Genomic DNA, 26,995 nt, shown 5'->3' with positions numbered 1-26,995 from the left:
ATCAGAGACTGGGTGGTGAGTGCAGTCATGGACACATGAACAACCCAGGAGAAAGAGCTTCTGGGGATCAGTTTCATCTGGTGCACAGACTTCATCATAGAGTACTATAACCTTTCTAGGAAAGACTTTTACAAAATTGGCAATTGTGTAATAACAATAACAACAACAACAACTCTAACAATTCAAAATACACAAATATCCAGAGTTAAAAGAATTGTCTTCTCTTTTCTCCATTCTACTCCTTTGATGGTAACAATTTGATGTTTGTACTTTTATACATTTTTTTTTTTTGCTTTGCTTTCCTTACAGAAGCATATTTAAACATAAATGTACATAGGTGTGTGTGTGTGTGTGTGTGTGTGTTTTATCTTGTTTTGTATTTCCCCTAATAGTTTTTCAGTACTAATGGCATGTAGTACTTTTACAAAGTCACAATTTAGTAGTTATTTAATTAAATATTTAAAATAAGTCTGTATCAAGTTTTCTCTCTTGGTGATTATGGAGGCAGGATGGTATAGTGAAAAGTTCTTGGTATTTGGAGTCGGAAACAGATTCAAGTCTCTTCCCCACATTTATTGACAGTGTGATCTTGGTTAAGTTTCCTGTCCTTTCTGAACTCAGTTTCTTTACTTGCTTTGCATGTTTCCCTTTTACTTTTGCCACTTTAAATGTAAGCTACTCATTCATGAAAAATTTACTTTTCAACAACTTTCAATCATATTTTTCTTTTTTTTTTTTTTTTTGCGGTACGTAGGCCTCTCACTGTTGTGGCCTCTCCCGCTGTGGAGCACAGGCTCCGGACGCGCAGGCTCAGCGGCCATGGCTCACGGGCCCAGCCGCTCCGCGGCATGTGGGATCTTCCCGGACCGGGGCATGAACCTGCGTCCCCTGCATCGGCAGGCGGACTCTCAACCACTGCGCCACCAGGGAAGCCCTTCATATTTTTATAAGCTGTTTTTTTCAGTGCAGATTTTTACAATCATAACAAAAAACTTTAAAGTCCAGTTGGGTATGCAGTGAAAAGTAAATCATCCTTTCACTGCTGTCCCCGACCTACCCAGAGTTCTTGCTGAAGTAACCAACCCCTGTTACCAGTTCTGATTTTCTGTGCCCTTCCACATATGTCCTATGCAAGCACTGATGCTAATTATCTTTTTCCTTCAGGGCAAGGACCACATTCCTGAATATGAAAACTTAAGGGCTATTATTCTTTAGGTATTTTTTTCTGATTGTTTCCCCATTATTTTTACCAGTCAGCCACAGGTGTGTATTTAGCAGCTTTACCAACGCCTGGTGGTATTCAGATTGCTGGGAAGACTCCTAATGATGGCTCATACGAGCAGCATATATCTCATATGCAGAAGAAGATAAATGACACGATTGCTAAGAATAAAGAATTATATGAAATCAATCCTCCGGTAAGTGAAATACATCTCCACTGTGAATATATAAGTTGCTGTTTAGATTTTAGTATATTTTTAGGTTCTCTTAAAGATTTTTCCGCCACTGTCTAGATTTGCTCTCCTCATTGCTCATTCTTTCACCTCCCTTTACATCCATGCTCAAATGTCTTATTTTTTAGGGAGGCTGACTTTGACCACCCTATTTAAAAAATTAACTCTCCTGTCAATTTTTGGTACTTCCTATCCTCCTTCTGTGTTTTATTGTTTTCTGTTTCTCTTACCTGTGTGTATCTTTGTGTGTGAAATATGTTTTTGATTTTTGTCTACTGCTTGATACTCCCAATAGAATGAAGCTCCATCAGGGCTGTATTCCTAATGGCTAGACCAGTTCCTACTGGTAGTAGCCACCTGATAAATACTTGTTGAATGCCTAAAGAAATGGCCTAAAATGTTCTTTTTTAGTAAAAAGAAAGATTGCTTATCTGTGGTAAATATGTTCAAGAATACAGAGTCTTTTCTTTCTCATTTTGTAGTCACTGTAATAGGTACCCTGTCAGATTTATCTAGGGCAGGTTAATGTGGAGTGTAAGTAAGATAAATGGATGTGAAGGTGCTGCAGAGGTAGCTGTGTTATGAAACTGTGTGGTTGCAGCCTTATGCAAGGTATGCCCTAGCAATGAACATTGTAAACATTTTTGAAAAACCTTTTTTAAAATAATCCTTTTTTTTTTAAAGATAGTTCCGTTACACCAACAACAGGCTGTGTCTTTTACATTTGTGCTTACATACCCACATTCTCTTGATATTCCTTGTGGCCAGCGGATATTTAGAACCTCTGATTAGCTGTGATCTTTGGCTAAAAAATGGGTGAAAGCTTACTAACCCATACAAGATTGTAGCCTACACTGACCTCAAAAAGATCATTATTGTAACTATCAGAGTTTATTTAGCTAAATAAGTTGCATAGCAAATACATGTATGATATGTGTATTATATAAATATACACATACATAGATACATATATCATATTCCACATTTTACTACGTGAGGCTTTGAAAAATTACCACTGCATAAGATATAAAAGATTAGAATCTTATTTGGGTACATAAATCTTTAATTCTTCATAGGTTGTTAGGACTTTTAAATGCTGAGTAGAAAATACCTTCTGAGCTGGAAGGACCGCCAATTCCCTACTAATTGTTGTGTCCTCTTTTTACACTAGATGTCAGTGTTGTCTTGCTGTGTCTGTGACAGTTTCTGGATTAGTGTATGAAGGTTGCTATTATCAATTAAAGGAAATAGCTATGTACTCTATAAAAGGTTAATTAGTCATAAAGGTGATAATTAAATATGGACTATGAATACATTTTACATACTCCCCTCCCCCCCGGTAGTTTTCTGTTAATATAAAAATGTAAAACCAGACTGAAGCATACAATATCAAATCATTATGTTGAACACCTGAAACTAATAGGTTACATGTCAGTTGTACCTCAATGAAAAAAGAAAAGACTGCAGTTTACAAAAAACCCCCAAACAGAAAAAGACAGTCATATGATATAAAGCAATTATATTTCTTTTAGGAGATATGTGAAGAGATTATAGGATCACCTATTCCAGAACCTAGACAACGCTCAAGACTTTTGAGATCTCAATCAGAAAGCTCTGATGAAGTTACAGAATTGGACCTTTCACATGGGAAAAAAGATGCATTTGTTTTGGAGGTATTATTACATTGGACTAATTTCTTAACGTTTTTGGAAGATAAGATATATATTTTTACAGTCAGGTCCTAAATTGGTGTAATATTTTTGTATCATTACAACTGTTAAAAATATCAAAAGAATATTTTATTATAGAAATTACAACAGACTTGGTAACATATCTTTTGTTTAACAAAAGTTAAAAAAGTTTCGGAAAACTTTGTTTTGGAAAATTAGTTTCGGAAAAATTAGTGTTTGGGTTGAAATATAATTAAAATATTAAACTGTTGGAGCTTTTTTGGTAAACTTGGATTAATTTCAATAAGGTTCTCTTCTTTCACTTACTATAATTATTACCTGCTTTATATGTCATAACATGTTACTATAATTATAACATTTTTACATGTAACACAATAATATAAGCACTGTGAATTCTGAGTGTAGTGTTTTTTTTTACTGAATTCAGAGGGTGTAATTGAACTTTCATTGTAAAAACGCATCCAGAATGAACTAATAACTTTCTTGGAGAATAAATGTGACATGAAAGGTTTATGGAGCCTGTGCCCTCACAGATCTTCTTCCCATGCACTCCCCTGTAGAATGGTTAGCTTTGAAAGGATAGACGATCTTCCTTTGATATTGAAGGAAAGGAAAATAAATGAGGATACTTAGAAATGTTTTCTGGTAAGGTGCCAGTTAAGAGAAAAAATCAGATGCCTGGATCTCAGTAAAGCAGGAAGGTGACAGTGGAGTTGTATTGGGATGGGATTGGAGGTTTGAAGAGTCTAGAATACTGCCCTTGAATGTGATCAGGATGTCAGCTGTGGGAGATGCTCAAGGCTTAACTGAGGTGAGACTGTTACCTTGTAGAAAACTCAAACCATATGAATTTGTGCCTCTTTCTCATAATCTCTACAGTCTGAGAATGGAGGAAAAAAATGGAGGTTGGTAAAAGGTTAAGGAGTAAAAAGTTCCAGGGTACAGTTTAGAGCAGTTGTACTCAAAGTGCCCTGTGATGGTGGCATCAGCAACAGCTGGGAGCTTGTAAGAAATGCAAACTCTGGGGCCCCTACTTCAGACCTAGTAAATGAAAATTTCAAAGTGGGGCCCAGGAATCTGCTTAACAAACCCTCCAGATGAGGGTTACTTTCACTTCGATCCAGAGCATTTTTCATATTTTCTGATCCAGGGATCCTGGCTAAGTAGAGAACAGAAGTGCTTGGAGTATGGGCAGAAGAGGGCAAGGTGTAGATTCAGTAAGAGAGATGGGGGTTATAGTTGGAGAATGCTGGAGATCTGAGTGTAGAATGTTTTGGGGAATACCACAATCGAGTTATGGCCATGACTGTGAATGGCTAAAGCAAAGTGGAAGTGAAAGTGGTTCTTGACATCTCGGGAGTAAGTCAGGACTTAGATCCCCAATGTACAGATGAATGTCAATATATGTCCAGTTGGATATGTTCATTACTTATAATTCACAACAGAATATTGTGATGTAGGAAAAATGTAATTTGTACTTATTCTTTTAAGACATGCCTTTAAATTTACCCCTATGTAATTTTATTTTAAAGCAGTTCTGTATTTCGTCAAAAGATTTTTTTAAATTGCACTTTATTAATTTAAACAAATAGAGATAATGATTGCTTGTTATCTTTGTAAATCTTTTGGAACATGCCCTCATAAAGACTTGAGAAAAGGCTCGATTTTTTTTAAACTCAATATACTTTATAATGTAAAATATTTCATTTAGAAGTATTTATAATTATTGTGGAAAAATTTATAGATACTACAAAAATTGTTTCAAGTTTTATATTTTAACTTAGGGAAAAATGGCCCTACTTTTCCTTGACTCTTATGTTTTCTATTTAATAAATAATAAAAACGATTTTTAAAAATTTGAAACAATTATATATTTACTACTTATGTGATAGGTTCAATCTTTCATTTTCAGATCGATGACACAGATGCTATGGAAGACGTACATTCTCTACTCACTGATGTTCCGCCTCCTTCAGGTGAACAGAGAAAAATTACCTGGAGATGAGACTAGTTTTGCATATCAGTATTTCAGTTCATAATTATTATAGCACTAACTTTATTTTAACAGCTTTATCAGTGTTACTTTGTGTCACGTTCTTTGCTGCTCCAAGATTGAAAACATCGTTTAAAAATATTTACATTAGAACTTAGGTGAACTGATTTTTAATCTTTTTGTTTATGCATTACAAAAAAAACATGGTAATTTATTAACATGGTCTAAAATTTCCCAGAGGTATAGAGTTTTAGAAAAAAAGAATGAATGGATCTTAGTTAGAACTTCATGTAATAATTGAAAAATGTTATTCTTTTTTTAAAAACTTTATTTATTATTCATTTTTGGCTGCATTGGGTCTTCGTTGCTGCACGTGGCTTTCTCTAGTTGCAGCGAGTGGGGGCTACTCGTCGTTGCAGTGCATGGGGTTCTCATTGCGGTGGCTTCTCTTGTTGCGGAGCTCGGGCTCTAGGCACGTGGGCTTCAGTAGTTGTGGCTCACGGCTCTAGAGTGCAGGCTCAGTACTTGTGGTGCACGGGCTTAGTTGCTCCACAGCATGTAGGATCTTCCCAGACCAGGGCTCGAACCCGTGTCCCCTGCGTTGGCAGGCAGACTCTTAACCACTGTGTCATCAGGGAAGCCCCGAAAAATGTTATTCTTTAACACAAAAATAAATGAAATGTTATCATATGTTTTCCCTATAATTTATTTTGACAGGCTTTTATAGTTGTAATACAGAAATTATGCCTGGTATAAATAATTGGACATCTGAAATACAGGTAAACCTTTTATTCTTTATTTTAAGCAAATATAGCATATGTGATTTTAGCAAGTTTTTTCTTAATATATGTTTTCTTTTCGGCCTCTTTACTGCAGTTAAAATCTTATCTTTAAAAAAAATGCCACAGTAGTTATGATTGTTTATTTTGTTACAGTATTTAGTTCAAAATAATGAAATGACATGCCATTATATCTCCCCATATTTAGATGTTTACATCAGTAAGAGTAATCCGATTAAGCAGCCTTAATCTAACTAATCAAGCCCTCAATAAGAATTTTAATGATCTCTGTGAAAACTTGCTCAAGGTAGGAACCTTTTGACTAACTATACTTTAGCTAAAACTCCTCAGGATCATGAAATTAAAGAAGAAAAGTATTTATATTGTCTGGAATACCTTACACAGTTGCAGGCCGAATTATTTTAATTTACTTATCAGTCTTAACCTGCCATCAAGTAAAATGCTAAAGATGTCCTCTCCATCTTAATATGCCACACTATAAAAGGAATATATTTTAAGTTATTTCATAGCGTTAAACTTCATAAAAATCTATATTTGTAAATTTAAAAAACGCCTTATTTTTTATGACTTAGAAATATGATTAAATCTTATTGTCTGCTTAGATATTAAAAATGTATTCTTAATGAAAGAATAGATGAAACAGAAGTGTTTTAATCTTCTCAACTTTATTTGCCATAGTATAATATACATTAAAAGATCAGTTTTTATAAATTTTTAAATTAAAAGAAATGATATTACTAATATTTTCTTTTGTGTAGAGCCTGTATTTTAAACTACGGTCTATGATCCCCTGCTGCCTTTGCCATGTAAATTTTACAGTATCTCTCCCTGAAGATGAATTAATTCAGGTAACTAAGGTTCAGTCTGTTATTAAAGAAGATTTCTAACTTTGGTCTGTTTTAATATTATACATTTGCCATAATTAAAGAAGTATAAGCTGCTTTACTTCAAAATATTTTTAAATGTACTAGTATGAGGCAGACCTTGTCTGTCTGTTTCACTTTTGTGAACTCTAGTTATCTGAAGGTGTACTCATACGTGTGTTCCAGCGTATGTACACTAGAAGGTGTGCTTCTGTGCGACTTCTCTAGACCCCATCTTTTAGAGAAGGTTTTTGAGCTCTTTCTGGAATACCTACGTTTAGGTATACATGTTGGGCTTAGTTGTAGTCTGAATGTCTGAGTTTATGTGCAGTTCTGGTTGAGAATCTTAACCAGGAAAGGCAAATTAGCCAGTTTGCATAAGTTGTTCCATGGTACTGAAAAAGAATTATAAGAAACTTTTTTGGGGAATGATTGTTTTTCTGATCATATTGTTTCTGTGATTCTAGGTTACAGTCACAGCAGTTGCAATAACTTTTGACAAAAATCAGGCTTTACAGACCACAAAAACACATGCTGAGAAGTCATTGCAAAGAGGTAAACCTATGGCAGATGGCAGGCAGCATAGTTCATGTTTGTCTGTGTTATAATTCAGTGATAAAATATAGAGGATAGGTAGAATAAATAAATGACGTGTTTCTTGACAAGATACTGTCACTTTTTCTGTTTTCTTTATCAAGATAGCTGTGTGGATAAGCATATGGCTGACGATATTTTTCACACATGAATAGGTGGTTGGCTGCTATTTACATAGAAAATGCTGCTGTTTTTTAGAGTTAGCTTATAACATTAGTTCTGCAGTAATTTAGAGGCTCCTATCCTAGGAACTCTGGGGAGGTCCTCAAGGCATCTGAGAACCAACTGATGTAGCAAGCACCATGGATTTTTCTCAGGAAAGGTCCCATAGTGTTCAGCAGATTTTCAGAGTTGTTCTTTATCCAGTAAAATCTAGGAAGTACCATGCTTAATATATTCCAAAGAAATGCAAAATCTTAGAAACCATTTGTGTGTTCTGAAAAAAAAGAAGAGGGAAATAGTATACTTTCTAAAGTTTAATGACTTACTGGCTAAATAAATATTCATGATTAATATTTTTTAAGTTGAATATATCCTACATATAGCATTGAATTAATGTCAGATAGATGTATTAAATGATTATGTGTTCAGATATTTATCAAAAAATATAGATAATAACTGGTTTAAGTGTCACAGAACTAGTATAGTACAAAAAGTAGGATAATAATAATCATTAGTGAGTGCTTATTCTTTGCCAGGCACTGTGCTAAGAGATTTATATACATTACCCTTTCTAAATCTCACAACAGCCCCACCAGAGAAGATAGCAACCACTCTCAATGTCTGCAGCTGAAGGACCCCCATGGAAGAAAGCAAGGACAAAACAACCAGAATTAACTGAGTTGGGGGGAAATTTATATGTTATCCCAGAGTAATTTTTAAAAAATTAGTAAGAGATCATTACTAATTAACTTGTGTTTTTCCTGCCTCTCAAGCCTCTACAGATAATGAAGAACTTCTGCAGTTTCCCCTCGAACTCTGTTCAGATTCACTTCCTTCTCATCCTTTTCCACCGGCTAAAGGTTGGTTAAGTAAGGGAAATGCAAGCACAAATACTAGTTTCTAGATCCTTTTACTTGCCTCTTCACTGTAGGTAATCTTAACTTAATTTTGAGATGGAGATTTATTCTTCATTTCCACATTGTATGTTTCTTCATGTTCATAAAGGCGAGAGAGTAATGTTCCTTTTATTTTAATTTCTCAAGTAATCTCATCATGACTTATTAAGGTAATTTTTTGTGTGATATTCCATTCTTGTAACTCAAATGTATTAAAGTTTTATTTTCAGAGATTTGGATTTCCCAAAGTAACTATTCACATATGGTATATTTTGATATTTATATTATATCTGGTAAATTTTTTTCTAGCAACACTAACCTGCAAAAATTTTTAGATTTTCATAGACAAACAGAATACTTATTTTCTTCAGAAGCTATGTGGAGAGATTTTGGGTGGAGGTTAGTACAAGTGAGAAAGGGATGAGCTTTCTGTCTTTTGGGTGTCTTGGTTATATTTGAGGAACATTTTTTCAAATGCAAAATGATTGTCCCTTAATTCAATAGCAGTAGATCTACTTAGATCTGTACAATCTTTGGAGAAAAGTGGGAGGTGGTTTTTTCCATTTCTCTTCTGATTTCAGTGTAATTTTTATTATAAAAATTTCAGAATTAGTGTACCTTATCTTGTAGCATTACATACACAATAAATGTAGTTTGTGTTTTTTCCTAAGTCCTTTATTCTTAGAAATGATGCTTTTGTTATTTAAAACCAAATTGGCATTTCTAATTTTTCTGTTTTATAATACAAGTGACATTATTTTATGGTTTCCACTTATCAGTTACTTTATCTGATACCGTATTAGTTATAATACAGCATAGTTTTATATTCACATTGCCTATATGTCAATAGAGTACTAAATCAGTGCAAGGCCTGTGTAGATAAATAGATCTTGTCTCATATTTTGAAGCTGAAAAGAAGCTACTTTCAGATTCTGAACTTTCTAACATGGTAACTGTGGCTCTTTTTCCTTTTTGTCTAAATTAAAATTCTAATTTAGAACTCCATAGAGAATTTCTTGAAAGAATAGAGAGGAAAAATCAAATCCAAAGACAATCTGAGTTCAGATTTATAACTTAAACATAGCTTTCAGAACAAAAAGCAGAACAATCTAGAATCTTCCTTGAACTGACTAGATAGGATTTTTTTTTAAACACGTATTTTCTACAGAAAGTTATATTTAACACAGGGTTAGTTCCAAACCACTTTTAGGTATCACTTCATTTATCCTTACCCAGCAGTGGTGGCTAGGGGGAAACCAAAACCAAAAACCCAGTCAGCAATGACGAAAAGGTTTGATCAATTGCTAACCTATACAGATACTTATTTGTGGATTTGGGGTCCCTGTTAGCCCAACTTTACCATGTTGTTAATAGCTACTGAATTCTGCAGAAGATTAGATTTAAACTCTGTAAATTGGCCATATCTATATTGATAACTTACAGTTTCTGCGATAGCTTTCAAAATATTTTCAAAGGTAGTGAGAACTAGTGCTTTTTGAAGTCACTAGTATATTTTGTACAGATGATACTCTGAACTTAAAAACAAGGAAAGAAGAATTTGAGTAGAATAAGTCATATCTGAACAGTCCCTAAAATATTTGCAATTTATTTTAAGGAGCATGGAGAGGGGCCATAGGTGGAGTAATAAACCAAGAGACCTGGCTTTTCTTCTCAGTTCTGCTACTGATAAAGTGTGAGAACTTGGGCCAGGTAACCTCTAATTAAGCCACTTTTAGTTCCTCATTTGTAAAATGTGAAAGGATTAAGATTCTCTCTAGCCTTTAAATTTCTCTGATTTCTTGAGTTTCTATAGTTTATGGTTCTTCAATTATTAACATGTCCCTATTATTAAAAACGTAAAAGCTAAATTATGCCTGAGGTCTCACTGAGCTTCTGTTAATTAATTTTCCAAATAACTTGAAATCAGTTAAACCAATGATTTTTAAACTCTGTTCCTCCAGACCATAGAGTTTCTTCAGAGGTGCCTCATGGCCTTCCAGGAGGCAAGGTGCCGGCGGGGTGAGAAGATAGGTCTCTAGACCCCCTACTTCTGAACTAGAGCAGCTTCAATGCACTACACTTTATGTATCAGCTTTCTATATATGATTTTGTTGGAAGAAAGGGTTTCAAAAAGTTTGAAAATCACTGAATCAGATCATGCCACCCTTATCATCATCGTCACCGTCACCATTGTCAGCTTCATAATGATCAATATCATCACGTCTAATACTAATATATATAAAACTTTAATACTAAGTGCTTAACTATAAAACCTATGTGCCTTTCCTTGAATGTTACATTTTAAAATCATCAGTGAACACTAAAAAGTTTATCTGTTTACTTTTTTTAAAGTCGTGTAAATTGTGGTTTACGTTGCATCCTTATGTATTGTCTTTGCGTCCTCATGTCTTGCCAGGAGAACATGGGCTATGATGTATATATTAGAAAAAGTTATCTCGAAGTGTTTTGGATAATTTGAGGATAGGACGGGTTTTGAAAAGGTCTGAAAAGTGTAATAATAGAGTGTTATATCATGAATGTAGTAATTGAACATTGTAACATGAAGGAAGGCTTTGAATAGAGAATAGAAATATCTGGGAAAAGTTAAGCTTAGCAGTTTAGAGGAAATAGGTGGGAGAGAAAGGTGAGGGTGAGGAATAAATGCTCAGAGAACTTCTCTACTTTCTTATCTGCAACCACAAGAGGTTTAAAAGTTAACTACTAATACTGATAAGTAAATAAATATATAGTTTTTATAGTTTTGTTAGGTTAGTTAGCTAAGCTGATCGAGATTTATCTTTTTTAATTCTGAAAACTTTGAATACTAATTTATTTTTCATGTTCTTATCACAAATGGGATAATTTATTAAAATTTTTTATTTCCTTTTATGTTGACAGAGTAGTCTTAAGAGCTATGCACAGTATGTTTATTAACACTTCCATCTTTTCACTTGTAGATAAACCTTTCCTTATCTTTTTGTGTTATTGAAAATGAGTGAGTATTATGTGAAGAAAAGATGCTTCAATAACATGTTTCCTAATTGACAGTGTAGAGTAAGCTTGGGCCTGAATTGTCCATCCATGCTTAATTTTTTTTCCTTCCATCTTTTGTTACATTTGTTACATATTTTTTTTCTCAAGGTAACAGAATACTTTGATGTATGTCTCAAATTTGTGGTTGATTTGGTGTTACCTTGATAGTTACCATGATTTTTCCGATTTGAAATATTAAAACGTGCTGAGCCTAAGTAATTTCTTAAAGGACATTATCATGTGAAGGTCATCAAAATTCTTTGATGAATACTGTGAGGAACAGAGATGATGTGGCATCAGTATAAATTCCTTTTTTTAATGAAGCTGTGTTAAGAAAAAAGAGGACTATAGCAAATTTTTTATACCACTTTCATAATGTTTTTTCCTCCTCATTAATATCTACATGTCAGCTTTCTGAATATCTGTCACTTCACTCTGAAATGGTTTTTTAAGAGGCTTTAAAAATGATATATATTTTTATGAAATGAAAATGAAAAAAGATGGAGCAAATATAGTAAAAATAGGGAATCTGAGTGAATGTAATCTGGGTGAAAATTTTTAAAAAATCAATAAGATATTTCTCATGAACTGTAATTAATCTTAAAAATTTTATGCATGTAATTTTTATAAAAGGTTGGCATGTTACTTTAGATACATGTCTAAAGACCTGAATCTTGAGATATTTGAAACCATATTGAGGGACTTAAGAACTTATATTAGACAAAAGTGTTTGAATTATATACCACTATAAATAGATCTCAAATACTTTATAAATCTAATCTATAATAGGATAATTGCTTTCATTAAAATTCTGAGAGTTTAAGGCTATAAAAGGGTTTAATTAAGTCAGTTTTAGTATTTATATACTGTTGGATGAAACTGTATAGAGGAAAAGTTTTTTATATCACCCTTGTTTCTGTGTCCATTTTGCTTTATGCCGGGGTGGTGGTGGTATCCTCATGTTCAGTGGCATTAGCTGTAGCCTGGGAGAAGTTCTTTTTTCACTGAGCAGTTGCTGATGAATAAGACAAATATAGGTCAAATTCTGGATTTCAGTAAAAAAGAAAACAAGTTTGCTTACACCCTCAATATATTATACTCCATAATTAGGTATCCACATTTGAAGCTTTTTTCTTTATTTTTATGGTAGGCTATCAGAATTACTTTTTGTTAAACCAAATTTGATTTTAAAAGATAGTTTAATTTTTTAAACTTAAATGACTTGCCTCACATTATTTTAACTTGTAATTAGAAATATAAATCTATAAGACCTACAAAAGTTAGCTCTTCCTTTTTCCTGCCAACTAATGGTTCTGAATTCTTACAAGTATATATAATTCTTTATGCTAACTAAAAATGTTTTTATGTATTAAGAGTTCATTCCATGTCTGTTTTCTCTCTTATTTTTTTTAAGATATATTTTGTCACTGTGACCAAATGGTAGCAACTATAAAAAATGCTAAAGTTCTTCATGTTATCTGTGGCCACAGCAGTGAGTGAGGGCTCCTGAAAGGAGAAAAATGCTGAGGGGAAGGAGAATGAGAGGAAAACAGAAACTAAAGAGTGGAAAATGTGAAAACCTCATCCAAGAAGTGGGAAGGAGAGAAAGAGTTGATGGAGAAGTAGAGATAAGGAATCTTAGCTTCTCCAAGAGCTCGAGGGCAGTGAAATCCAGAGTCAGAGGAAGAGGGAGTGAAAAGCAAAGAAAATTGAATTGGGTTACTGACCCAAAACAAGGATTATTTGGAAAAAAGGATACAAAGGATGGGAGTGAGAGGAAGAGTGAATGATGGGGATTGAAGAAGAAAAGCAAGTGAGTTAGAATGTTGCACACCCGGGGTTGGAAGCTTTAATGACTCAAATAGGGCAGCTAATTGCCTTTTGTCATCTACTGTACGTATTACCTGTGTAGCTATGTAGTTGAATTTTTTTTTTACTAGTGGAATATCCAGATCAAAGCAATTTGTGTCTTTCTGTATGCCTTAGTAATTTTTAACTAATATGGCAATTTCATTATCAATCCACCAATATTTAAAGACCATTATGGACCAGATTTATACTGAATGTTTATGTACATCATTTGTTTAACTCAGTCATTAAGCCAGATTTTATAGTTACAAGACATAGCTGATCCATGCATTATAGATTGATGGAAGTGCTTAAAGGGACATAAAACCAAATTTTGATCATAATCATTTAAAACTAAGAATAGTTAAACAGGAAAATAAAACATACAGTTTAGAGACTCCAGATTGCATATATTTTAATCTGCCAGAGAACCTTTTCAGAATTTGCAGGAGGTTTTTCAAATTTTGTAATTTTCTTAGGGTGACTGGAAAAGATTATCTCAAATACTTTTTAGTTATTCAAAGCAAAGGTGATCTGTAAATTTTAATGGTAGAAAGTAAGTTGTTAGAAGACTAGTCAGTGTAAAACTTTATCATAGCTAACCCATACCTTTGTCATGGGTTATTTAGGAGAATGGAAGCATCTCAAACTTTGGAAGCACTGGCAGGTGTATAATTGAGGGAGGAGGAATTCTTGCAACATTTCTTTTTCTGTTTTTCATCTGTATGCTCATTTCCACTAAACTGCTTTAATCTAGGTTAATCCCCCTCCCCACTCCGCTAAGGCCTGTTAAAAATTGCTCAAGTGTAGTAAGAAAATAGTCAATCTGCATGTTCTGTTTGCCTCAGTAACTTTCTAGGGTTGTTTTTTGAGGGATAGCGGGATTATCAGTAACTGGTGACTTTTTAAAAAAGCAAAATTGTATTCAGTGGGGAAGGAAATGCTAAGAGAAGTGGGCTGCTGGGTGGCTTGCTGTAGACTGTCTTTGCAGCTACAGTGGGGCCTCGCATACGAAGTATTTGTGTCAAACTCTTCCACAGAGATGTGCAAATAGCCAGAACTGGGTGCCAGCCCCTCAACAAAGCCCAAAGGACTTTTAATAAGGTTTTTACCCCTGAGTATGAAATATGTTGTCTTTTTTTAAGTATTGGCTTAGAGATTGCATACGGATTTATTTATTCTTAAGCAGAATTACTGCTTTGTCAGTGAGCCAGACAGCTAATATCTGCAGTTCCTTCTCTTGTGAAAAGCCTGTTATTACCTGGGAAGCCAAACTGTAATTGGAAGGAGCAGAGTGACCGAGAATCTGAGGTCATTAGATATTTGAGGTGTTCAGACCAGTCCGAGTTGCTGACGTCCAGCTGCTGCCAGGACCAGCTCCTCTTGGGCCTTTTCTCTGAGAGAAAACATGAGCATCCTGGCAAGCATGTTAGGAGACGAACCTGCTCTCCTTCAGTGAGGTCAAAAATCTTGTCGCTCAGCCATGTCTCTAATTTAAAAGTTTTGTTCTTTTAAAATTTTAATTCAAACACATTCATATTTGAGGGCAGGGAATAAATATTTTCCCTCACTTGTTTCTCCTCTTCCCTACCTTTCATAAAATTTTTTTTGGAAAAGTAGTAAGTGTACTAAGTGTACATGGTGAAAAATTCAAATACTACAAAAAAAATCACATTGTCCAAAATAAAGCTTCCTTCTCCCTTCGTTTTCCTTCCCAAGAGGCAGATACTCTTTAACAGGTTACTGTCTGTCTTTACAAAGATACTCTATCCTTTTTTAAAAACACAAATATTCTACAGATCATTGTATACCTCTGTTTTTTTCCACCTGACATATTTAGAGATGGGAACAGATACCTTCTACATGTTTAAGCTCTTTTCATGGGTACTTGCCATTAAATTATATACAGTTGCTACTGGAGAATTCCGTATTACCAAGATAATATCAAGGTATAGAGGACAATTTTAGTAATTTTCACTTTTTCTTTTAGTTTCCTTCCCATCCGCACATTTTAAAAACTTTCACAGAATACCTAATGCCGACTATATTTTCTGTGTCTATACTTACCGAGGCTATACTGCACAGGACATACGAGAGCTCTAGGACACTCCTGGGATGTATGAGCCTGGGGTGGGCTATTTACTGTCCCAGCTTCTGCACTGGGTCTGTTTCCAGGCTGAGCTGTCCCTAGAGATCTGGTAAGCCTCTGAATGTCAGTTCTGTTCTGGTCTTCCTCCTGTAGGTCCCATCGCTTCCTGGGCTTCCATTGCCCCTCAGGATCCTGAATCAGGAGGATACTCCCTCTAGAACTACAGTCTGAGGGCATGATGGTCAGGGCGCATCCAGCGTGATCTCCTCATAGCCATTGTATGGACCTCACCTAGTGATCCCTTTTATCGGACAGTTCTGTATTGTAAGAGGATTGTCAGCCACTGTACACTCTCCAGTATTAGCTTGTGGTCATTGCCTTAAAAACTGGGGGGTGGGGTGGGTGCGGGAGATACTTCCATTGCACCCAATTAACAGAAACATTCTATAAATCCAATTTTTGAAAAGTATAACTTTTGCTAATTTAAGAATATTACCAGAAGGTCAACACATTAAGCAGAGACAAAAATACATATATTTACTTAGTTTATAATTAAAAAAAAGACTGGCTGACCCAAGTTATTCTTAGTGTCTTTATGTGTTATTTCTATCTTGGCCACACTATATTCTCAGTTCTGAAATTCTTTGAAACAAAAATTCAAGTAATGCCAGTGTGGATAGAGCCTGAACATTAGAAATGGATTATGAAGTTTTCTTTTTTTTATAGTACTGTTTAAATTTGTACAATGACTTAAATATCTATAGTAAAAATATAAACTATCAGGGAGAATGCAGGATGCTGCTTTTATGAGCTTACTGTAAAGGGGATTCTAGTTTGGGATTCCTAGTTATTTCCGTGGAGAGCGGTCACCTTTTAGTTCCACAAAGTCTTGATAGCTCCAGAAGGAGCTGTTGAAAGCGAAGGCCTTGAATGAAGGGATTGGTGGTGAGGGGGCAGGTCAGGCTGAGGTTTATGTTTATCTGTGAGACATAGGTCATCGCCTTGTCTGTAATTTTTAATCTTACTGGCTCTTCCGCCACAAACATTTCCCTTCTGTTTTTCATTTCAGATTTTCTTCCCAGTAGGTTGACCCTTTTCTCTGTTCAGTTTTCTCACGTCCCGCTTCCATCCCACTAACATTTGTTACTGTGTTGATATTTTGTGTGTAGAGTTTCTGAAACCTTTTTTGTGTTATAGTAACAAGTAATCTTTCTTGGCATGGTATTTATTAATGAAGCTAGTTTTCATATATCAATAGAAACTGTGTTTTAAACCTAAATACTTCTATTTGGTTTACTTTTATAATGAAGCCATAAAGATTCCCTCCTATTTGTCTGGCTTTTAGAGAGTATTAACCAAGAGCAAAGAAGAGATACTGGCTTATACTTAGCACCCAAGCTAATGTTGTTCATATTGTCTTATTAGAACACCTGGAGAGTGCAAGTTCTAACTCAGGTATACCAGCTGCACAGAGAGGTGAGTTTGTCTAATCAAGCAAATAGTCTCCAAAGGTGTGAAATTCTAGTGTGGTGATTCATGAGCGTACAGACATCAGAGAAATGCACTCCATGGACGAGGGAATAGACACCAAAATGTGGCTTTATTGTAGTTAGAATGTGTCTTACAAAATAGTAATTAAACAAATATTCACATTTTTAGCATTTTAATAGTGTCCCACTTTCTAAAACTAAAGCTTTAGCTTTTTAACATTGTTTTTTAGCTCAGCAGTGGTAAAAGTTATTCTTTTTAAAATGAGAACTTGTTAGGCTCACACTTGCCCCTCACCCCATGTTATCAGAAGCTTTGTCGCCAAAATCAGACATGGAAATAGAATATTGACAAAAATGACCCTTTGGCTTTCCTGTTACTATTGGTAGAAAGAAGATATTTTAATAAAAGATAAGTTAACTAGTGATTTTTTTTCATGTATTCTTCACCATTTGATTCTCATTATTTTTATTTTTGATTTCAGGGTAAAATTAGGGCAAGGAATTATTCACAAAGTTCTGATTGTAAATTAAAGCCCTGAATATAAACAGCTAAAACAGTGTGAAGTAAAAAGAATGGGAAATGAAGTTAGTTAAAACACAGCGTATGGTCCTTTCCCTGATCTCTCTGTTAGACCTGCTTCCATTCCCCCTAAGAGACCACACAGCTGTGCCATCACCAAAGATGCTCAGCCAGCCAAGAACTTGGTTTCGGACAAATCAGTGTCTGAAGCTTGACTCTTTACTATCTCTCTTACCTGACTTGAAAAGGACCACTTTTTCCCCTAAGTCACAGTTAAATTACGTCATCGGAAGGAGTGTTTTGACGAGTAAGAGACGTCATCCATATTTTTTCTTTGTTTTTTCTTTTGTTTTCTGTCTGTGTTTTCAGCAACGTCAGTTGATTACAGTTCCTTTGCAGACAGATGCAGCAGCTGGATAGAGCTCATTAAACTGAAAGCTCAGACCATAAGGCGTGGATCAATTAAGACAAGTAGGCGGATGTTTCTACCATGTTACAATCTGAGAAGCATATCCTTGATTTCCCAGTGGTGAAGGCTAGACCTGACTACTCAGTAATAACATTGCCAATCAATCATGCATTGGAGTGTGAAAGCTGCAGACTCTAAAGGTCATTTAGCAAAAGCTATTGAAGGGCCTTTAGATTTTTTTAACTTTAACTGTAGGGTTGTGTTTTTAGTATTTTATTTTTGTGAAGGTATTCTTGAAAGTATATAGATATTATATCATCTAGTGTAAGGAAATGATGAGCTCTCTTATTGAAGAGACACTCTTCCAGGACCCAAGGTACTAGGTAGTGTATGGTATTTGTCAGTTTACTAAGAGCGATGTCCAGAGTGATAAAAGAATGAGGTATTTCCAGAGAGAAAGTGGTCAACTCTTATCTCACTGCTAGACTCAGGATCAGTACTTACATGTTCTTTATCTATACTCCATGTGTTTTGGTAGACTTTGAGGTATTTGAGTGAAAGATTTTACATTAAAGGGAAGGAACTGTGTTTTAGGGGGAAGATCACAAGATATGGAACCAGCCAGCTCTGGTTTTGAATCCTAGTAGTGCCATTTTAATAGCTGTGTGACCTTGGGCAAGTTATTTAAGTTTTGTGAACCTCAGTTTCCTCACGTGTAAAATGGAGATAACACCTACGTTGCTGGGTTGTTGTAAGGATTATATATATACATATATGTGTGTGTGTGTATATATATGTATATATGTCTGGTTTATAGTAGTTATTTGATAAGTGGTAGCTATTATTTGTTATTTTATGAACAAACAACTTTTAGACAGCCAAGGTCATTTGTTGAATTTTTTAAATTATGAGTTTGATCGAGAAGGTTTGGAAAAGAAACCTACTACAACTAGTTAAGATATGGTTTATCTACAAGTTGACAATGATGAAGTTGTCTGAAAAAAAGATGGAAAAAGCTGCACTGGGAAATGTAACAACTTTCACACTCTCCTTGTAATAATTTGTTCCTACAGCAGATAATTTTTAATGCTCTACCGCTTTTTCTTCACTTTATAACGATCATTGTGTGTGTAGCTCCACCTCATCAACATTTTCTTTTGCAGGAATGCCATTTTTCTTCCAAAAGATTCCATTCCAGCATTTCCTCTTACGTTTTTCTTTCTCTCTCTATTTTTAATTGCATGCAGTGCATGATAATTTCTTTTCTTTCATGACATGGCTTAGCCTCACAGACAGCTGAATGTTGTCACCACTTATTTGGAAACCTTAGGGAATAATTGAGTCACCAGCATATGATCTTGATGCTTTCTCTTCTTTCTCCAATTTTAGCTGTGACAGTCGAAAAAGCAAGTCCAGTGGGTGAAGGAAATTTCCGGAATCGTTCTTCTCCACCTTGTGCAAATTCTACAGTTGGCGTGGTTAAGATGACACCTCTTTCCTTCATTCCTGGAGCAAAAATAACAAAATATCTTGGGATAATTAACATGTTTTTTATTCGGGAAACCACTTCTCTTCGTGAGGTAATTTTATAGTTGTTATTTAATTGTTTTTGTGTGTTTTCTGTGGTTGAAGATATTAGTATCAAAACCAAACAAGTTTCAAATTGGTTGTTTATTTGCCAGAAGTAACACAGACACACACACACACACACACACACACACACACACACCTTTTTCATAACCTGTCTGGATTGTCTCTAGCAGCTAGTATTATCACAAGAGTTGTGTTGTGTTTAATCCCATTTATTATTAGAAACTCCAGGTCCTTATCATGTGGTAACTAAAACAAATAAATGTATCCGTGTTTGATTAGAGGTTTAAAACAGCCCTGAAAGAACAGCTTAGTCTTCTCAGTAGGTATTTGCCTGAGATATATTTAAATAGCAATTTTTAAGGGTTTACATTTAGAAATAGTAAGGGACTGTATCATGGAGAGATGTCTTGGGGATTGTTTATGTCATTTAGCTCTATCGTTTTCTTCCTCTGAAAAAAACTGAGGCCGCTTGTTTTCTTCCCCTCTCGCCGTCAGTGTGTAAAAATGTTCAAGTTCTTACCTCACACTGGCTGGGTATCATTAAACTTTAATTTGTTTTTTTAAGTAACAGCAGTTCTAATCTTCTACTTGATGTAGTCAAAGTTAAGAATCAGAGTCAGCCTATTATATTTTGCATTACAGAGGAATTTAAACTCAAGAAAAGATTATATTTCTATTTGTCTTATGTTTTGGAGCAGGACTGCTAAGCAAATTACTGTGAATGGGGAAAATTTTTAATTATTTAGGTGTGAAACCCAATAAACTCTTCAAAATTTACTTCAGCGGTAGTTTGTATTTTTAAAAAGTGTGTTCATTATAAACATGACTTAACTGTGCTTTTTCCCCATTGCTTCACTAGCAATGTTTCTGTACTTTCTTGGAAATAACAGCTTGCTTATTAATTTTTGATATCATGCTCACCCTCCTGCACCTAGCACAGTGCCTGGTGCAGAGTAAACATAAGTTGTTTTTGTGTAAGTGAGGGAGTGACTTCTGACAGATTAATTAGATAGATGTTTCCTTTAAGATAAATTACTTTTAAAATCATATTCTAATTGTGTTGAGATGGGAAAGAAACTATCTTAAGATGCTCTCAAAAACCTTTTAGTGTAGAATTAAAATAGGAGACACTTTTGTTAAGTTTGACGAAGAAATTTGGGTGTGAGAAGCTGGCATAGATTGGTGAATTGGCCTTTTCCGGTTGCTCTTACTAGCACATGGATATTGTACTATTGAATCCATACACTTTTATTTCCTAAGTGCCTTCTCTACTGCTTAAGCAACCATACCCCAAAATGTTACTTCACAGTAGATTTCCTTTCAACAGAGATTTGTAATATTAACTGTATGGTATAATATCCCAAATTTATTCATTGCTTGATGAATTATTTGCTTACAATTATATAATCTTTTAAAAATTACCCCTCTGTAGTCTCTTTTACTCTGCTATCAGAATTTCTTGATTTGAGATGGAGGAGGAAAACTGATAAAAGTACAAGAAAAAACTGTCCCGGGTGATGATTGAGTCAGAGGCAGGCTGACACAACTCACTTAATTCCTTAATTACAAAGAGAGATACCTGTACAAAACTTTATGTACCATCCTGTGACTTTTCAGAAAGATGTGACCTGGATGAGTGGTTCTTCTAACAGTGTGTTAAATTTTGCCCTTAACCTCCAGTTTAAAGTTGGAAATTTCTTCCTAGACTATAAATAACATCCAGTAAAATTTGTGGAAAACTTAGGTTGAGAAGCATTTTAAGCTCTCATTTAGCCTTTGGTTTCTGTTTTGTTTGTTTTTGAACACTGAAAAAGTTCCCCAAACTATTGGATTTCATTCCCTAACTAATGCGTACGGACCACTTAGTACGTGCATCTGTTGAAGTAAGTGTCAGCCTATGTAGTTGTGAGCACAGCAGAGTCAGTTCCCGACCTGATGGGATTTAGTCTAGTGGAACTCGGGCATGGTGGACAGTAAATAAATAATCATGTGATTAATAGGTAACTCCTAGTAATAGTAAGTCATATAAAGAAATAAAACAGGGCCTGTCAGAGAATATAATGGGAGAACTTAATTTAGATCTGATAAGGAAGGTTTCTCTGAGGAAGTCACATGTAAACCAGGACCTGAAGAACTGAGTAAAAGTTACCCTGGTGGAAAATTGGGTGTGGAACCTACATGTGCAATGACCCCGAGGCAGGAAAAGATGTCACACCTTTGAGAAACTGAAAAAGACAAGTGCGACTGGAACCTGGTTCATTTTCAGAATAGGAGATATGGATAGCCGGGAAGTCTCATTGTTTTTATTTACCATCAGTTTATTTGAATGATGATGGGAATGACTTGGTAGAGGGAGGTGCTGAAGATGGAGGGACAGTTAGAACTCTTGCTCGGCCGTCTGTCCACTAGCTCTGTGGTCCTGGCTCGTCATGGGCACGTCACAGATTCGCTGAGCTTCAGTTTCATCACCTGTAAAACGAAGATAGTGATCCCTGTCGTAGACATGTGCTCAGTAAAGGTTGGTTTGTTCATTCGTGCAACAAATCCCCGTTATGGAGGGAATTAAAATGATCGTCCGTTATATTAAGATCACCTAAGATGTTTTAATATGTATTCTTTGATGTTTTATGTACATTAGTTTACACATGTATCCAGTTTGGTTTTTTGCGCGTCATCATTTAGGAAGGAGGTGTCAGTGGTTTTCTCCATGCTTTTATTGCTGAAGTGTTTGCGATGGTGAGAGCTCACGTGGCTGCACTGGGAGGGAACGCTGTTGTCTCCTACATAATGAAGCAGTGTGTCTTCATGGAGAATCCAAATAAAAACCAGGTGAGATGGGGTTAAAAACCTCTGATGGCGGGAACCTGTGAATGTATCCCATGGCCTTTTCACCTCCCACCCTCCCCCGAAAAAGAGAATTGCTCTTCAAAGCTCTTTGATTCTAGAGGCTTAAAACATGTTTTAATGAATATGTTGGTAACCATGGTCCTGCATAGGTCAGATGCTGTTTTCACATCCCCAGTGACTAGTTATTATTCTTAAATACCTCTGGAAGTTTTGCTCCTAAATTACTGTTTCCTCCACCTTCTTGGTGGGTCTTTGGGATCCAGTGATGGCTAACGGAGGACAGTTAAAGACGCCCTCTGGTTTGGAATGTGATGCTGTCCAGTTCTAACCGCCCTGCTGGTGAAGAGTACATCATGATGGGGCCACACTGTTTGTTTATTTCTAATAAGTAATATAATTCTGTTAATGGGGACAAGGGAATGTTGCTTAGGTTAAATCTTAGAATAAATTTCTTTTATCAGTTTTTTAATAACTCACAATTGTTAAAAATCCCTTTAAAAATTAAATAACTATATTAATGAGTTTGTTTGTTTCCTGTGAATTGCCTTCTTATCCTTTGCTCATTTTTCTCTTGGGTTGTACGCTTCTTCAGCTCTACGGCACTGCCCCCAGGGTAGCCAGAAGAGTATGAGCGTGTTGCTGAGTTTGTGACTGAACATGTCCTGTTGTTCTTATAGGCACAGTGTCTTATAAACGTAAGTGGTGATGCAGTGGTTTTTGTTCGTGAATCTGAATTAGAAGTGGTGTCAACTCAGCAACCTGCTGCCACCTGCCAGCCCTCATGTACTGGTGGAGAAGTTACAACCTGAAGTCAGTTAGAAAGAATGAGCTTCACTAAATGACATTCATGGGTCTCCTTTGTTTTGTCATTCATTTATCTTACTAGATGTAAAAAATGGACTTGAGAGAATTGAGGAAGAATTGATACATTATGAGTATATTGGATTTGTCTGGGATCACTTGGAGGCCTGAGAATGTTCAAATCTTGACATTTTAGTTTGGCCAGCCTAGATGGACAGGCCCCATGGAGCCTTGACCGCACCTCCCCCCCAGGAAGTTCGGATAAACTTCTCTGAGAACTGTAGTAAAGATGGAAGCTATGTATAATTTATGTTGATTTTAATAAAATCATAATTTAGAAAATTAAATGGTAAGATTATCAGGAAATTAGGATAGCTCTCCTAGTGTAATTTAGAGAAACTATGCAAGAAATGAACAAATTGTTAATGAGTAAGTCATCTGATTCGAGGAATGTATGGGGAAAATGGAGAAAAGTTTTCAGAAAACTATGTGGGCTTCTTAGTATGTTATTTTGATGAGGAATTTGGTAACAACTGAAAGGGAAAATTGCTTCAGCCATCTTTGAAAAAGAAGTTAAAATTCTGCAACTTGTATCCATAATATGTCCTAACTACTGGAAAAGAAAAGTAATTTATCAGAGCCAGTGTCCTTCCATTGGAAGTTTAAATAAGGAAGGAGGAAAAACATTACTATATAACTTCGTTTCTAGCCAAGTTTCAATTTGTGTTTAATTTGTCTGGAAGAGGCTTGGCTTCAACTGGGAAGAAAAGGCCAGTGAATTTTGTTGAAGTAGTTAAAATATAATTGATCTAGAAGGAACACAAAATTATTTTCTAATAAAGTCATACTGCACTCCCACCAAATAAACAGAATTTTAGTAATATCTTAGGGATTTTTGATGGTGAGTTAGACTGTATTTGGCATAGAGTTTGGAAATGTAACTTGAATGTAAATATGCTGCAGAATGTTGAATATATGGATAGAAGTACTTTTTTTGTCAATGCCAAATACCTATTACAAGTGAACCTTTAAAAGTACATTCCTCCTTTGCACAACAAAATTTCTTTATAAAACTCATGATTTTGCTCTTCCAGGATAACAACTGCCCTAAAGATTAGGAGTCATTTCCTTGTTATCACAGGTGTCAATATTTTTCTGTACCTTGTTTATAATTTTATTTTTTAAATAAAAAGTTTATAAACTGGAATATTCCTAAATCTCTTTTTTTGCCTCTTTGATGTAGTACTGTCAGTGGTCAGAAATCACTTTCCATCTGATCATCTCCATTCATTTCTTTAGTTAACAGTCATCTGTTGTGCGTGTGCTATATGCAAGGCCCTGTTCTTAATTTGGGGGAAAAATACATATGTAATTGTGCTACTCTCATTGCCTTTGGTAGGAAACCTACACTATTAAGTGAGAAAATGTGTGTAGCTTGGGGTGAAGGTAGCTTCCCCAAGGAAATGATACTTAAGCTCAGTCTAGAAAAATAGGCAGGTCCCTGGAATTGACTGACTTATTCATAGTTTTATTTATCCAGCCAGCCAGCCAGCAGCTATTTGGGGATTCCTGAGTATGTTTCTGAGTCCTTTCTTGGCAGGGGATTCATAATGTAATTATCACTAATTGAGTACCTGTTTTGTGCCACATCCTGTGCATATGCATTGTTACTAATTCTTAAAACATAAAACTAGCTGGGTGACGTTATCTCCATTTTGGTCCGAATATTTGGATACTCAACAGAGGCACAGGCTGATTTCTAGAAAAGCCAGAGTTACAGAACTCAGGCTTGCTGTCTGCAGACCCAGGCTGTTTGCTCGGTGTGGGTTACCTGTGAAGTACAGTCAGCCCATGCCAAGATTGGCTCCTTCCAGAAAAGCTGATGTTACCTGATGCCCCAAGAGTTGCTGCTGTTCCCTGTGTGTGGATTCCCTCAGAAACATCATTTTAGACGTGCTGGGACTTAATCTTTTGGAAATATTGAGGCCAGTTATGGGATCTAACAGCACACCTCACAGTATCTCTTTCATTCTTTATTCTTTATTTCATTCTTTATTATTTATTCTCTTTCATTCTTTATTACAAAGCTTAACTACACAATTTAACCAATACTTTGTTAGTTTGCTAGACTCACTGTCCCACTTCCTCCACCTCCTACTCTGCTGTAATCCATCACCATCTGGCTTCCATCACCTGATCTACCCCTAAATTTGAACATGCCAAGGATGCCAAGTGTTGGATTTCAATATTGCAGCGTCAGATAGCTGACAGGCTTCTTCATGCATACACATATAATTTTTCATAAATGCGTAAATTGGATCATGTACATAATTTTTAAAAAGTGGTTTTATTTTTTACCTTTACACCTAGCTTTCTCTTCCCCCATATCATCCCTCCCAATCCATGTTAATAACTTAGTATGTATCCTTATTACATATTAAAGTATGCTAATAAGGTATAATTTACATTCAATAAAATTTAAGTGTACAAGTTTTGACAAATAGGTTCAGTTGCGTAACCAAGATAAAGAACATTTCGTCCCCCGAAGAGCACACCCTGTTCCCTTTTGCAGTCAGTTCACTTCCCCTTCCATGTAAATAGGATCTTGTGCTTGGTAAATTTCACTTAGTATAATACTTTCTAGATGCATCCCCATTTGGACATTTTTGCCTATTATGAATAAAACCTTTTTATTTAAGTTCACACTTTCCTGTGAAAATAGGATTTCTGTTCTATGGGGTTGACTTCTTCTTATTGATAGATAATCTGCCATATGTGTGACAAAACTTCCCCTGATTTTGCTGTCCATCCATGTAGCTTATGGCAACTTTGATCATATCCAAACTTGTAATTTTATTATAGATAGTATGACTTTCGTTCCTTAGATTCCCTGAGTTAAGATGACCTCCCCTCGAGTTTTTGGCTGTCTTGCAGGTTCATGCAACTTGTCCTGAATTGCTTTCGTCTTGGTGGCTCCCCATCAGACTTGCTACCTTCATTATTTGTTATTAGATAAATGCCATCACCACTTGACCAGTTTTAGCTTGAGTCAGACGCCTGAGAGATTCACAGTCTTCCCACGATAGCCCCCAGCCACACTGAACGAGATGCAGAAAAATGTGGAAGCATGAAAATGTATGTTACGCGAAAGCAACATATTTATTGTCAAACACTTTTGTAGCTTTTTCTTTTTTCAGGGGGAGGGTCTTTCAACGAGTACTTTGAGAATCTGATCTAAGCTCTGTACCTTGTCTCCAGAAGAATAAGCATACATGTAAAATTTTGCACACTACTTCAGGAGGTTTATCAAAAACCCTTCGTTGACCTCAAGTTAAATCTAGTATAGGCTGAATGGAGGGGAATAAGGAACCAGGCTGAAGGAAATATTGGGAAGGATTGGGTAAATCCTATCCTAAAAAGTTTTGACTTTTCTCCAGTAGAAATGTCAAGACATTTTTAAGATTAGACTTTTAAACTTTAAAAAATACATATTTATAGTAGGCAGAATAATGGCCCTCCTGCCACCCTCTGCAAAGCTGAATCTCCAGGGCCTGTGAATCTATTACCTTAGATGACAAAAGGGACTTTGAAGTTAGGATCAAAGCTAAAGACCTTGAGATGGGGAAATTATCCAAGGTTATCTTCGAGGGTCCTCGAATCTAATCAGTTGAATCCTTAAAAGTGGAAAGGAGGGGTAGAAGAGTAGGTCAGAGAGATTCGATGAGAGGTGAACTCAACCTGCTGGCTTTCAAGAAGGAAGAAGGGAGCTACAAACCAAGGAATGTGGGTGGCATCTGGATGCTGACAGCCAGCAAGGAAACGGGGTTCTCAGTTCTACAACTGCAAGGAACTGAATTTTGCCAACAGCTTAAATGGGTGAGGAAACAGATTCTCCCCTCGAGCCTCTAGAAA

At 35.6% G+C, this 26,995-nt stretch overlaps 1 protein-coding gene across 10 annotated transcripts in view; it reads left to right on the top strand.

The window, feature by feature from the left end:
* The window catches only part of C2CD5 (C2 calcium dependent domain containing 5), an 82,749-nt gene extending 58,459 nt beyond the window's left edge, over positions 1-24,290 (top strand). For 3 of the 10 annotated variants that reach the window (XM_089920382.1, XM_089920383.1, XM_022577764.2), the window contains 13 exons: positions 1,254-1,418; positions 2,987-3,127; positions 5,058-5,121; positions 5,856-5,917; positions 6,126-6,224; positions 6,697-6,786; positions 7,269-7,356; positions 8,331-8,417; positions 16,849-16,899; positions 17,803-17,904; positions 19,232-19,422; positions 22,118-22,264; positions 22,960-24,290. In XM_089920382.1, the coding sequence (XP_089776508.1) occupies positions 1,254-1,418; positions 2,987-3,127; positions 5,058-5,121; positions 5,856-5,917; positions 6,126-6,224; positions 6,697-6,786; positions 7,269-7,356; positions 8,331-8,417; positions 16,849-16,899; positions 17,803-17,904; positions 19,232-19,422; positions 22,118-22,264; positions 22,960-23,091 (1,419 nt within the window). In that variant the 3' untranslated portion in view covers positions 23,092-24,290. Of the gene's footprint in view, positions 1-1,253; positions 1,419-2,986; positions 3,128-5,057; positions 5,122-5,855; positions 5,918-6,125; positions 6,225-6,696; positions 6,787-7,268; positions 7,357-8,330; positions 8,418-16,848; positions 16,900-17,802; positions 17,905-19,231; positions 19,423-22,073; positions 22,265-22,874 lie in introns of all 10 variants that reach the window. The other 7 variants (XM_022577768.2, XM_089920384.1, XR_002645165.2 and 4 more) reach the window with 6 other exon arrangements.
* The last annotated feature ends 2,705 nt before the right edge of the window (positions 24,291-26,995 follow it).

Source organism: Delphinapterus leucas, chromosome 11 (genome assembly GCF_059928025.1).
Source record: "Delphinapterus leucas isolate spDelLeu-1000000601 "Yukka" chromosome 11, BTC_Dleu_Yukka2, whole genome shotgun sequence".
NCBI classification, from domain to species: Eukaryota; Metazoa; Chordata; class Mammalia; order Artiodactyla; family Monodontidae; genus Delphinapterus; species Delphinapterus leucas.
The sequence above is the reverse complement of the archived record's forward strand: the minus strand, read 5'-3'. Positions and strand labels throughout refer to the sequence as shown.